This window comes from Phoxinus phoxinus (genome assembly GCF_949152265.1).
Source record: "Phoxinus phoxinus genome assembly, chromosome: 5".
Lineage (NCBI taxonomy): Eukaryota > Metazoa > Chordata > Actinopteri > Cypriniformes > Leuciscidae > Phoxinus > Phoxinus phoxinus.
In genome coordinates this window covers 36,384,136-36,398,746 of record NC_136880.1, presented here as the reverse complement: position 1 = coordinate 36,398,746, position 14,611 = coordinate 36,384,136, and the positions used below count along the sequence as shown (strand labels likewise).

General features: G+C 36.6%; 1 protein-coding gene across 3 annotated transcripts in view; it reads right to left on the bottom strand.

Moving 5' to 3' along the window:
* Positions 1 to 14,611, bottom strand: part of ece2a (endothelin converting enzyme 2a) — a 77,433-nt gene that overhangs the window by 28,239 nt on the left and 34,583 nt on the right. For all 3 annotated transcript variants that reach the window (XM_079613915.1, XM_079613913.1, XM_079613914.1), the window contains exon 3: positions 12,654 to 12,937. In XM_079613915.1, the coding sequence (XP_079470041.1) occupies positions 12,654 to 12,937 (284 nt within the window). The remainder of the gene's footprint in view (positions 1 to 12,653; positions 12,938 to 14,611) is intronic.

Genomic DNA, 14,611 nt, shown 5'->3' with positions numbered 1-14,611 from the left:
GTGCCGAGCTCGAACTGTCGTCTTCTCTCAGTCTCTCGTCCTGTCTATCTGTCTCTCGTTGGCTCTAATTAATGGTGGCCCCCCTCCCAGTAGGCATCCAGCGTTTCCATAGCAACGCTGCTCTGCAGTCGATACTAGCCTCTCGTCTCCGTGGTAACTGAGTCGGGATGCGAGAGGTTCTGTCAGTGTGATTTTGGGCTGCAGTGTGTGGGAGACGGGCTGCACGTGCACAAACATACACGCAAACAAACATCCACGAACCAGCTAAAACGCTCCACTTGACAAGATCTCTTGACAAATTTGACAAGTTACAGGATTACAGACACAAACCCACATGTGTATCTTACATGCTGACACATTTGGAGATGCTTAGAGACTTATTTAAACTTTTTTCATTTGAACAAAACTCATACGCCTAGACATAACCAGTAACTATCAAACAGATACACAGGTACCATGGTATTACAATAAAATATACCATGTAAAAAAAAGTGGAAGTGCCATTATATTCTTCAAATTACTTTATATGGGTATATGAACATGCCAATCATACAGTATAAATCAAGGTCCATACTGTCAATAAAATGTTGAAATGGAAAAAAGGTCAAGGATCAAAACTGTAATCTAAACAAAAACTCATTATTAATTAATAATGAACATTATAAAAGAGAATTCGGTAACACTTTAAGTATAATTCATTATAAAGATATTTTTTATGCATTAATTATGCTTTGCATGGTCTCATGAATAATTGCAACCCCAATAACACATTCTAATATTCATCTATTTATTGTCACACCTTATAGAAAGTATAATACATTTAAAAATACATGACAAACAACCAACTTCAGATGTAACAAGGAATCTGCAAATATTACAATTCATTTTAACTTTGGTTTCAATTCTTTATGAACAGATATAATGCTTTATAACATACATTATGAACATCTTTATAATAATTTATTCATAAAGGCTTTAAGTAAAGAGTTACCGAGATTGCTTGTGATTTTACTCTCATATTCATTAAAGGAAACATGATTATTGGAAAGCAAATCCAAACCAGTCTAGATATATATATAATATGTGTGAGTTATTTCCTATCACACACAAAGAAAAAGGAATAATGAACAGAAAACAAATGAGCTGACATGCCAAGTAATTCCTCTTAACCAGGTGCTGAAGGGATCACACAAGGAAAAATAAGAGAAAAGAAACGAGGGATTTTGTCCTTTCATGAGTGGAGATAAATCCTGAATGAAGGATTAAAGGAGTAATGCCCTGAAAAAAAAAGAAAAAAGAAAACCTAAGTAGGAAAAGAAAAGGAGAGACAGAGAAGATGGAGAAAGACAGAGAGAGGACAAGAGAGGAAACCAGAGTGATGAGATAAATGAGAATGCGTGCGTGTGAGTGTGTGTGTGTGTGTGTGTGTGTGTGTGTGTGTGTGTGTGTGATCTAGAAATATAATGAGCACTTAAGCCATCTTATGGGCTAATCCCCAATCAAAACACAATGACCTGGCAATGACCATAAAACTAGCCCAGGAAACAGAGAAAACGTGTGTGTGTGTGTGTGTGTGTGTGTGTGTGTGTGTGTGTGTGTGTGTGTGTGTGTGTGTGTGTGTGTGTGTGTGTGTGTGTGTGTGAAACTGTTCTTAATGCACGCGCATAACATTGATTATTTCACTGCATCATTAGTATCATATATATACAAACTTTTAAATTGCACATAAGGCTGTTATCATATAAACATGATAGATTCATTCAAACATACATTAAATAATGACGATATATAATACAGAGCATATATTTAACTAAATTAGTTCTTTTTTAGATAACTAATGAGCTAGACATTGAATAACTTTCCTGAGGTGAACGTAACGTTAAGTGACATTGTTCACAAGCTGTTTTACTGACGTCGTTCCGTGGTTGAAGCATTGTGTGCGAGACCTAATTGAGCACACAAACAAAATTCTTCATTTTATTTTGCCTCCTTGTGTTTGTCCTTGAAGTCCTCAAACAAAAGCAGCGTCTAAAATTAGTCTCGTGCTAATTGTAGGACTGAAGTGAAATGTTATTGAAGTGCTGAAGTTAAAATGCCATGGTCAAATTCACCTTCTATGAGCTCAGAACTCAAAGCAGACTTTGTTCTCAGGCCTGGATTCTTCTTTTAACGCGTACGCTCACGCTCACACTGTTAAATTTGTCCTCGGGTCTGAATAATGCCTGCATGTGATCTTGCCAGTTCCATCTCTTAACAAATGGAGTGCTGTTATTCATGAAGAGAGGATTTTAGCACTTGGTGCTGATATAGTGATCAGCTGATTTTAAAATATGCCTAAATTAACTTCTGATTTAAATGTGTCTGTTTTTTCTATTGGACATTCTATATCAACAACAGAGCATGTTTTTTTATTTTATTCCATGCATATATAATGGCCAATAAATATCTTTATTATCTCAATTGTTCCTCTAGAATTTTTTTTTTTTAAAGAACAAAATGAACACTCCTGCTTTTGGGATTTTCTCCTGGTAAAATAGGCTTTGGCAACCTCACAATTGGCTCCTCAACAAATGAGTCCCATTTTTGTATTGTAGGTCTCTTCTAATTATGTATAGGTCGAATAGAGAGCAAAATAAATGGGCATATAGCAATACTCAAAAGGAGGAAAAAATGCTACATCATTTTGATATTGACCTTAATAGTCGTGTTTTTTCCAATCAAACTTCTACAATATTTTGGTGTAAAATCACTTGATACAGAAGAAACTATATATAAACTATATACAAAGGTAAAAGAAAATGCGATCTAGACTATATTGAATACAGGTTCACGTGCAACAATGAAACATGGTTTGTGTTGAGGAAGTCAGGAGAAATTCAGAAATCAAACATTGAAGACTAAAGAGCTAAGCTTAATGGGTAACTTCCTATTCAGCCGTGCCATGCCAATAATTTCACATATTGTTGGGCCCATACAGGTTCATATTAATAATGCTTATTTTCATTTCTTATTTTGTACAATAATTTTGGTAACTTATTAATATGTTGGTAACATTATGGTAACAAAAATTTTGGGTCACCACTAAAAGCCAAGAATAAAATCTGGTTCCTGAAGCAAATCCAGTTGAGTACGACTGATTATTGATATATTAATGTCAACTACGCTCATTGTCTCGAATTGTGCTCAGATTTGTCGATAGATTGAAGTGTGCAATCAAAATAGATTTTATTATGAACTCAATCATTTCTCATCACATTCTTACAGATCTGAAAAGGCCTAATTATCCAAGCTGTCATGAATTTTACATCTCTATACTCTTAGAATGCACGTAATTTAAATAAACTTTTTTTATTTTATTTAAAGGTAGGAGGGTAGGTCAGAATTGTCTAAAAAAACTTTTATTCAAATTTGTTTAAACTGTCTTTATATACCAAATACCAATACATAATTAAAATGCAAGTACTCTGAAATAGAGAGTATAACAAACTGAGTGACTCTAGTGTATTTAATCTTCAATAAACACAGCTCATTAATTCCATTCAGTCCCACCTAAAAACGGGTGCGCGACTGCGCGCACGTGGGCAGAGCTAGTAATAGCGGCGGTAGTCATGGCGACGGAGAGTGACAGTCGCGCAAGCCAATCACTTGTTTCGTCCCGGTAGGAATTAATGAGCTGTGTTTTTTGAAGATTAAATACACTATGGTCACTCAATTTTTATACTCTCTTTTTTAAAGTACTTACATTTTAATTATGTATTGGTATATAAAGACAGTTTCAGCCAATTTGAAAAAAGTTCTTTAGACAATTCTTACCTACACAACCTTTAAGGAGAATTATCTGAGCTCATATACTTAAATGTAACAATTTGAGAGAATTCCTAAGCCATTAGCCATGAAAGAGCAATCTCTGAGCAAACACATTTTTCTCTGGGAGTCTGAAGATCAAGACACGCAAACCATGAGTGATGCATCGCATATCGCTTCTCTGATCAATAACTGGAAGCATAAACATAACACTTTAATTGCAGATACATGTTTACATTGTGTGTGTGTGTGTGTGTGTGTGTGTGTGTGTGTGTGTGTGTGTGTGTGTGTGTGTGTGTGTGTGTGTGTGTGTGTGTGTGTGTGTGTGTGTGTGTGTGTGTGTGTGTGTGTGTGTGTGTGTGTGTGTGTGTCCGAGTGGACATACTGTCAGCCATCTGCGTTCAGGATGAGAGGTGAATGTATGAGCAGAGAAACACAGCTTGTCTAATCAGCCTCAGGCACACAAACACAACACACACAGAGACACACACACACACACACACACACACACACACACAGAAATAGTGTTTCTCTGTCCTACTGTCCATATGTCTCTCTTTTCCACTACACTAAATAACCTTTTCTTTACTCGGCCTCTAATAATGCTTCCATTTTGTATTTTCTCCTTCTGCTCTCTTCCCCTTCTTTTTCAATCTGTGTAAAATATCCTCCTTAATCTTGACCCTACATTGAAATGCATCAGTAAGGGGCCATTCACACAGAAGACGTTTTTGCGGTTAACAGACGCAAGTCAGTGAAGCAAGAGAGAAAAAAAGCACAAGATCTCGACAACTTATTTTATCTTGAGTGCCGCATTTATAAAAAGCGAGACGCAACGGTCAAACGTCTCTCTAGCACGTTTACATTGGAAAACAATGAATGAAAAACAGTGGAATGAAAAAACATGTTCTGTGTGAGACTGCCCTAAGACAGCTCTAATGGAAGCGATATAATACTTTAAAAGTTTAGTGCAATATATAGAAAGCCAAAAAAAGTGGTTCACAACTGGTGGTTTATGACCCAAAAAAAGGGTTGCATATCTGTTATAATGAAGGTAAAAAACAATACTGAATGCATGAAAATGAAATGCAACCAACAACAAAAAAAGTTTGTATTTCTTTTTATTGTTACCCTTATTATGCACAATTATAGTTAAAGTCAAATCCTTCAAAGTTTATTTTACAGTATTTTAGTGCAAATTCGACAAATAAGACAGATGCCAATACGGACAGGTTGGTAGCATTCCTTATTTTTGAAAACTATGAACAAAACTATGAAAGGTAAAAGAAAATACAACCCAGACCATCCAGTTCAACTTCACAAGGAACAATGAAATGTGTCGAGGACAATGCGTTTTTGGGCAGTGAATTATTGACTCCCAAGAACATCCATCCATCTATAATCCCTCCATCTACTATATCTATCTCCATAATGGCTTCAGCATCAATCTGCCTTCAAGGTTTTCTTGCACTACAGCAGGGGCAGGAAGAGTTTGATGTGGGCTGGTTGCTGCGAGGACGTTTCTGGATTTTTCTCAAGACTTACTGCTTTCAGATGAAGAAATTCATTTCAAGCTGTATGTATACAGCGTCCTACAAAACTATTCACATTTGCTGCCAGGGTGTTGGTGTCAGATGATGAAATTTTAATCTGTGTGTGACAGCAGTTCTCTGCCAGTCAGGTCAGTGTTTATGTAAAGCCTGCAGGCAGTCAGCAGAGTTCCTAAATCTTTAATAAGACAAAATACACAGGTCCCGGAATCATCTCTCCAAATCCCCAGCTGCAACTCTCTCTTACACACACACACAACAAATCACAAACAAGGGCGGCCTGCGGGACACAAGGGTGGTGACATAATTATTCGGTCTCTAAACTATATTTTTTGTGTGTATTTGAGAGAAAGATTTAACTACGACAAGTGCTGGTAATGCATTAAATAATTAAAAATGTTTATAAAAGTTGAATAACTTGACTTCATTCTATAATAAATGACTTTAGCTGTCAGTTTTGTCAAGTCAGACATTTTTAAAGACAACAAAGGGTCCAAATGAAGAGAAAGTTATAGCATGATCCCTACCACAGATTTGATTTCTGGATTATAAAATACAGAATTACAGAACTGGCTCACTTTCAAATGATGTGTGTGAATTTGGATTGAATTGGCCACAAACCACAGGAAGATCAATTTGAATTTGAATGGGAATGACAGAAAGAGGAGTTTACTGAATTGCCATTCAAAGAATTTTAACAAAGGTAATGCATTATGGGAAGTGTTCTTCCACCCTGATCCAAAAACATCCATCCATCCATTCAGTCTGGAAGGCCCATAAACTGCCAAATTCCAAAGCTTTTTATACTTTTTGTAAACTTTCAAACAAGGCTTTGTCAAGCCATCATTCAAAATGTGTTCTGACAAACAATGTTATGCGAGTTATTTTGAATTTCAATAGATTTAATTCTACTACCTTGAATTCAAATTGCAAATCTACATCCTATTTGCAGAAATCAAATGAAACTCAAATTACAGAATCAAGTTGGCATTTAAAAGACATTCTCAATTTAATTCTGAAGAGTGTACAACCCTGTCCGGAACACACAAACACTCAAAACACAACTCTTAGATAACACACGTGGTTTACCGCACCCTCAAACTACACCTCACACTCCATGCGTCTCATACCGCACACACTTTATCCCACACACAGAGACTATCACATCCCAAATTTCATTTTGCAATGTCTGATTGATATGAGCACAAATCTGCCTGTCTGAGTCTAAGAAATCAGGACTGCAGTATTACATAACTCTGGCTCTAGTTAGCACACTGCTGTGTATGTATGATACTAACAAGGGAGCTATCAAGACTTTGATGAGCTGACAGATAAATGAGCTCACCCACATGGATGGAAGCATAGAAATATCATCTCTCTTTCTTTCCCTGTATTTTTCTATTCAATACACAATATATAACTGCATGCTTTAAAAAGCACACACTTTCACGCATTAATTCGATTTTTTAAATCACACTTTCATCTACCACAATGACTTTGAATTATCTTTGTCAATTAAAATAATTTGTATTCATTTTGGGACTTTTTTTCCTGCAAATATTGTACTTTTTATTTCTTTTAATATTGACTTATGCAATTAACAGCAATTATTGGCATATCACCTAATTCTTTTGATTAAAAATTATAATCAACTGACTGCAGGAGCACAGTCCTTTAAAGTGAAGAAATCTGATAAGACCCTCATCCTCTCGATCCTGGCTTTCTACTCTTTCTCTCGTTTCCTTTTTCCGAGTGAGCGTAAGAGCCGGAGGGCAAAGAAAGGAGAGGGAAAATGAAGAAAACGAGCAGACAGAAAATGAGAGTTGATGTGCAATTTAACCATCCATTCCGCAGCCTCCCTCCTCAGCTGCTTCCATCTCTCTCTCTCTGTTGAAGTATTATGTAACCGGGCCCTAGGCATTGTAATTAGGAAGCTTTAGGTATTAGCTAAGACCAAAGACAAGAACAAAAGAGCGGTAAGAGACTGAGTGTGTGTGGGCATCTTTCTCCACTTCCACATATAAAGGTTGAGCCCTTAGTGAGGAGGTTTTTTGACCAGTCAGACATGTCTTAGACTTTCTTCAAGATAGCACTGAACTTCTGGACTATTCCTGACCCCTGAGTGTGTCTCATGCAAATCACAGGAAAAACTAATGCTGTGTATCTGATACATTAAAGTTACTAGTTTGCGTGTGCATCCTTTCATAGAAAGTGATATCTTTACTTAATTGGAAAGCTATTCTATTCCATTGTATTCTATTGTATTATATTCTACAGTGTGCAATGCATCAGTGTCCGCCCACTTTTAAGCAGCGCTGGTTCTGGAAGTATTTTTTCCATTCATTTCTCTCATAAGGATTTCAAAAAAGTCTTAGTCAAAGAGTTATAAACCATGAACAGAGTCAACCAGCAAAGGTGAATCAAAACATTACAAACTTTGATTTGAAGCAAAAAAGTATTTAAAAATTGAACAAAAACACAAAGGTACAAGACTGTGTACTTAATGGCTTTAGTGAGGGAAATAACTACAATCCAATGAAGCACAGCATGATCGAATTAAATAAATATTCAAATAAAATATATATTCAAATTAAGTATTTTGAGTGTATGGATTTTTGGCACGCTTTGCTACACTGTAAAAAATATTTTCATGATTTGTTATCACAACTTTTTATCTTTTGTCAAATCAACTTAATGTGATAACTAATGTGTGATGATAACACACTATTTTGAGTTTGTTTATTAAACCATTCTTCTTGGTTGTATTAACTCAAATTTGTAATTACAACAAACTCAAAATTTTAAGGCAACAAGGTAACTTACTTTTTTAAGTTAAACCAACATTTTTTTTTTACAGTGTAGTTTTGCTTAGTAGTTACGCTTCTATACTTTATATAGATATGAATGCAAACGTGTGAATGCATGTGCCAAAACAACAGAAAGTACAAGACTAGATTCCAGTCAACTTTATACACTCCTTTAGTTCACACAAGCAAACTCAGGTGGTCCTGTAAAGTCTGTCTGGTGTAAAAATTCAAGATGTGTGGGTTAGTCTATAGTAAATATAATTAGCTTTATATAAAAACAAATAAATCTAAACAAGTGAGTCCTCATTCACACAGCTAGATAGCCAAGTGAACATGCGAGAAAGACGGACTGAAGACTTGTTTGTACTCTGTACGGGTCAGCAGAGTGAATCTAAACAACATCAGACAAATATCTCACTTCTTCACCACAGGCGAGTGTGACACTCACCGAAGCAATCTCTGTGTGTCTGTGTGCGCGTGTTTGGGGAGGGAGCTCTGTGTGTGCGGACAGCGTTTCTATGGAAACGGGTGTAGGTGATTCATGGAGCGTGTCAGGCTGAAAAATAAATTTCACACCTACGTGTGTGTGTGTGTGTGTGTGTGTGTGTGTGTGTGTGTGTGTGTGTGTGTGTGTGTGTGTGTGTGTGTGTGTGTGTGTGTGTGTGTGTGTGTGTGAGAGAGAGAGAGAGAGAGAGAGAGAGACGGAGATGATGATGTTTTCATGTTTTCAAGTGTTTAAGAGTGTTTTAATGTGTCAGATTGTTAAGAGAGAGAGAGAGAGAGAGAGAGAGTGTGTGCGTGCGTGCGTGTGTGTGTGTGGCCTGGTAAACCCTATATTATCAGGACAAAGTGTGCCCACAAAAATGGCAATATCTGAAATCCTTGTGTGTCATGAGGACAGTATTGACTAAGTGCCAATATTCGTTAAATGCTCTTCAAATATATCAACAGCACATTATTTTACCATTGGTTTTTCTAAATGGTTTTCAAAGTTAAAAAAAAAAAAAAGATTATTGGAGCACATTTTACAAGAAAATACAACTTCAATCTTTCTAGTTCCAAATCTCATGTTTGATTTAATGTGAAACTTCTTTGTACTTCTTTGTAACTATATGTGAAATTACATACAGTATGTCAGCATGCTCAAAGACACAGTGATGATAGAAGATCTCCAGTTTATGGATCTTCCTGCTGTAAAACCAGATCTAATTCAAACTACTTCCTTTTCCTTTCTCATTAGAACTTTTTTTAACTTTTATTATGAGCACAAATCATAAGTAGTGATATCAGACTTGATATTTTTCACCTGTCAGTGGATTTAATAAACTTGAAACTTAAATCAATAACTAATATTGGCCAGACAATAACACAATTGCGAGACTCGGCTCAGAGTTTAGGTTTTAATTTAGTTTTAATCTTGTGCATGAAGCTGAAGTGGAGCCTTAATATAGCTTTAAAAAAGTCCAAATATATGATTTTGTTCTATCAGTAATCTGTTAATAATGACATTGTTGAAAGTGTGTAATGTTATTATTACTTTCACTTTTCACAGCTTAATGTGCAGAGGCATGCATACCTAAAAACACACATCAATGATTGGAGAGTGGCACAATCAGATTAACAATTTGTTTGAAAACATGACATAATCTGTAACTTATTTCCCTTCCAACATCTGGACTCCATATCCTATCTGAGTTAATACCTAAAGCTGTAAATTACCACAAACACTAGAATAGAGGAAGAGAGGACATTGATCCTTCATAACTGCCAACATAGAACAGCTTAATGGCTTTGCTAAGAAGGAGAAAACAGAGCACAGTACAATTGTTTTCTCTTGCTCATAACCTTCCTCTTTCTTTCCTGAGGTTAGAAAGGTGTAAAAAGCATCATGAGACTGTATATTTTTAAATTTTGTGGACATCATGTAAATCATGCCCACACACACACACACACACACACACACACACACACACACACACACACACACACACAAACACACACAAACACACACACGCGCACACACGCGCACACACACGTATATTGTATATTCCATCCCCTAACCCTAAACCTACCCATCACAGAAAACTTAATGAATTTTTACATTTCAAAAAATCATTACTTAGTATGATTTATAACCTGTCCATAAAAATGTCCCCACAAGGACAAGGATTTCAGATATTGCCATTTTTGTGGGGACAAATTGTCCCGATAATATAGGGTTTACCAGGCCACACACACACACACACACACACACACACACACACACACACACACACACACACACACACACACACACACACACACACACACCAGACTGCCAGCCTAATCTGTGCTGCTCTGACATACTGATGAATAAACTATGAAGGGAGGAAACTGAACTGACTGTTACACTATTAACATGAGAGAAAGAGATTAAATATAAATGGCACTGTGATTTCTGCTGTGATGAAAGGCTAGATTGTACGGAAATATTTCCTGAGTTTTAAGAGTCAAAACGTCTATTAGTAGACCTTTAACACGCAAAAAACACAGGGTTGTTCTTATGCTGCATGGCACTCACTAAGACATCTGATGAATAATTCTTGTAGTAATGCATTGTGGGATTGAGTGAAAGCCACTCAACCCCTGTGAGTTTAATAACACAAGGTTTGAACGACTCATTTAAGGATAAAAGGGAAAAACACTTCACATCTGTGGCCCCTTATGTCACTGAACATGAGTCAGCATGTCCTCTGTACTGTTATTTTCCTTTCCTCTAATCTGCATTAAGGGATGTGACAGATGTGGAAGTTCTTCAAATTTCGAAGAGTCGAATTAATCTCTACCCAAGATGTAAAAATGGACTCATACGGCATACGTGAAATGCTTCTCCTGAGCTGAGCTGCCAAACTTAGACTGTTTAGAATCATCAGTCCTGATGTAAAGATGTAAAATGTTTTTACCTGCGTGTATTTCCTTCTTGTGTTGAACACAAAGATATTTTTTAGAATGTTGGTAACAAGACAGTAGACGGTGGCCACTGACTTCAATGCTTTTTTTTTTCCTACTAAAGAAGTCAATGTCTACCGTCAACTGTTTGATTAACAGCATTCTTTCAAATATCTTCTTTTGTGTTCAACACAAGAAAGAAACTCATACAGGTTTGGAACAACTTGAGGGCGAGTAGGTGATGGCAGAATAATTGTCATTTTTGGGTGAACTATCCCTTTAATTCAAACATTTAAAAAACGGACTCAAATCTGTTCCCAGCAAATAGTCCCACTGGCTCTTTTTACTTACTGTAAATATTAAATGTATAAAATACTAAATGTAAACACAATTGAGAGTTACAGTTTCAATAATGCCTGTCTCCTCCTTACACTGCCTCTGGAATCGAGTGTTTCGAGAAGAAACCGACAAGCACATTGCGTAAAGAAACTGAAGTTATTCATAAATATTCTCTTAGATCTCTAAGGAAGTCAAATAACCAGGTTTCAAAGGGGAAGAATAAGAGGATAGTTCTGTCTAGTCCCTACCAGAACATCAGTAAGGGATGAAAAACATAAGCAAACTTAAGTCTGTTAAAGGGGTGGTATAATGCCTTTTTCACAAGATGTAAAATAAGTCACTGATGTCCCCAGAGTGTGTATGTGAAGTTTTAGCTCAAAATACCCCACAGATATTTTTATATAGCATGTTTATATAGTTGTCACTTTTTGAGGGTGAGCAAAAACGCACCGTTTTGTGTCTGTCCCTTTAAATGCAAATGAGCTGCTGCTCCAGGCACAGAGGGGGGAGCTACAACAGCTTGTGTCCTTTTACCTCACACACACACACACACACTGAAAATTTCAAAAACTTTTAGCCTTTTATGTTCAAACTGGATTCAGACAATGATGGAGAGACTCAAGCGGAAGTGACAACATGTAGAAGCAACAGGATATTTCTGAATGATTAGTTGAGAAAATTATGTAGCTTATGTGTAGTTATCTTTTAGTCATTGATCAGCATATTCTATAAATCACGTTCCTGGGGTGGAGTTTATGTAAATTCTAGGATTGGTGATGTCATTAACCCGGGAGGAATGTTGTGTAGTCCCTACCAGGCGTTTGTTGTAGTCCTTAAAAAACGATTTCTTTAAAAGTAAATATCTCTCTTTGCTTTGAACTTTGAGCATCATAACTTTGCAGATGTTGTTTATGCTCAAACAGCAACATTACACACTAACTAAAGTTAGAAAAGTGAAATCATAATCAACCACCCCTTTAAAAGTAAAGCATGTAACTCAAAGATTATGCTCAATCTTTTTTGTTTGAATGGAACGGGAACTCTTGGCTCATCCAGTGGTGTAAGTTTGGGGAAGGACCACCTGATTGGCAGAACAATTGTGTTTACGTGCCACTAGCAATGAAGAAATTACATTCTTCACCTTTATCCATCTAGAACCCTTAGTCTCCAGAATTCAGACAGCTGAAGCCCCTCAAAGTCCAAATGTTACACTGTCGTTCCTCACCTCTAAGAGAACCTGGTGCAGCAGTCGGGCCGCCTTCTCGGAGACCTTCCACGGGTCGGTCTCCTCCACCAGCATGGCGTCCAGAGTTCCCTTCTCCAAAACCACATCAAACACACCGTCAGAGAAGGCCAGTCGACGGGCGTCCATGCACAACCAGCTGAGCTGAGCGCAGTCCTTGTGTCTCTCCGCCATGCTCTCCACACAAACACTGGAGTAATCCACATTAGTGATGGAGGTGTAGCCGGCCTGGTACATATCATAGCTCAGAGCACTGTTACCACAACCTGAGAGAGAGACAGAGAGAAAGAGTCTGGCAAGTGAAAAACGGTTTGAGAGTTCTGTTACTGTATATTTATGTTATGTCTTTACAAAAAAAGTTTGATGAACAGGAGACATCAGAGGTCACATACTGTACATACTATGAACTTCACAGCATATAAAGACCTTTACAGGCCTTCTGTCAGCTTATTCAATGTGCATGTCTGTTCAGGTTTTGATGTCAAAACCAAACTTTTAAGATTTTAAACTCATGTATATGGTTAACTGTTGACATCAGTGTTCTACACTAATATTCAAAAAGTTATTGTTTCGTTAAAGGGGGCTTATTATACAAAATTCATTTTTAACACATTGAACATAAATGTGTGTCAGCAGTGTGTACACAACCACCCTTTCTTAATATTTTTTGGCTCTTTCCACCATAGGTTCTACACACATTACGGTCCAGAGAATGTTTAAAAGCAGTTTTAAACACAAAATATGTTTGCTATGTTGCTAATATTGTTAAAATTATAGCTAAAATCAAAGTGTTTCAAAATGTTAAAAATGTTGCTTGCTGCATTGCAATGGAGGATACCACAATGTTTCCCATCTCAATTCTGGAAGTGACCACTTTCTACAGACATGGAGTGATAATATAGTAGTCGCTTTCGCAAATAAATGTACCATAGTCACTCAACTTACTGCATTCTTGCGTAAGTTAGCTTAGAACGGGGCCAAGAAGTCATAAAGCAGCATGAAAGTGATAACTTTCTCATAATGAAAACATTCTAATTTTAAAATGTGCCACCCATGTGACTTTTTGTATAAAAAGTTGTCAGACGATTCAAAATCACCAGTCTAACCAGAGGCGTGAGTGACAGGAAGTCACATGTTGTGACTTCCTGTTGTGGCGCGTGGGTTGTACGTCTCAGCTCCAGAGGCGAGAGCAACTTTAATTATCGCCTTCTTCGTTAGTCTAATTAAAGGTTGCTTAACGAGCAATCTTACAGAGGGTGTTTAATCAAAGGCATTTTCTCAGTCTGTAGTCAACACTTCTCTATTCGCACTTAACGCTGAATGTAAAGATAACAAAGTCATGAAGTCATTTTTCACAGGAAAGTTGGTGCACTTTTAGTGTTATCTGGAAGCTTGCATGCTGTCATCTCAGCTGGACAAAAGGCGTTTCCCTGGAGGCACCTAATGGTACGTTTAAATCAAAGTGTCTCAAATTCGATTTATTGCTCTTTATAGAGGTTATCTCGCTCATGCTGCCACTCTTCCCAGATCTCATTACAAAACCATTCAGTTCAAGTGTGCCAGTGGAAAAAAAACCAATGTGTTTTTTTTAGCATATCAAAACCTACTTCAATAAAACAACCCTTAATTTCTCTTAACATACTTACTATAGATATTATTATCACTACAATAAACCTAAATAAATGAAACAACCTGACAGAGATTTTAAAAGCTCTTTATGCAAAGGAGGAAGTTCAGTATTAATTACAAATATTATAGTATTTATTCATATTTTGAATAAGCTTTTTATTGTTATATTTTCAGGTTTCGTTTTATTAGTAGTATTTTTTGCTTTTGAAAATTGCTTTTGTCTTTTTTATTAGTTTTTCATTTTTTTTTATTTAACTATTTTTATTTCCATTTTAGCTTAGTATTTTTATTACTTCAAACAAAAAATAAAA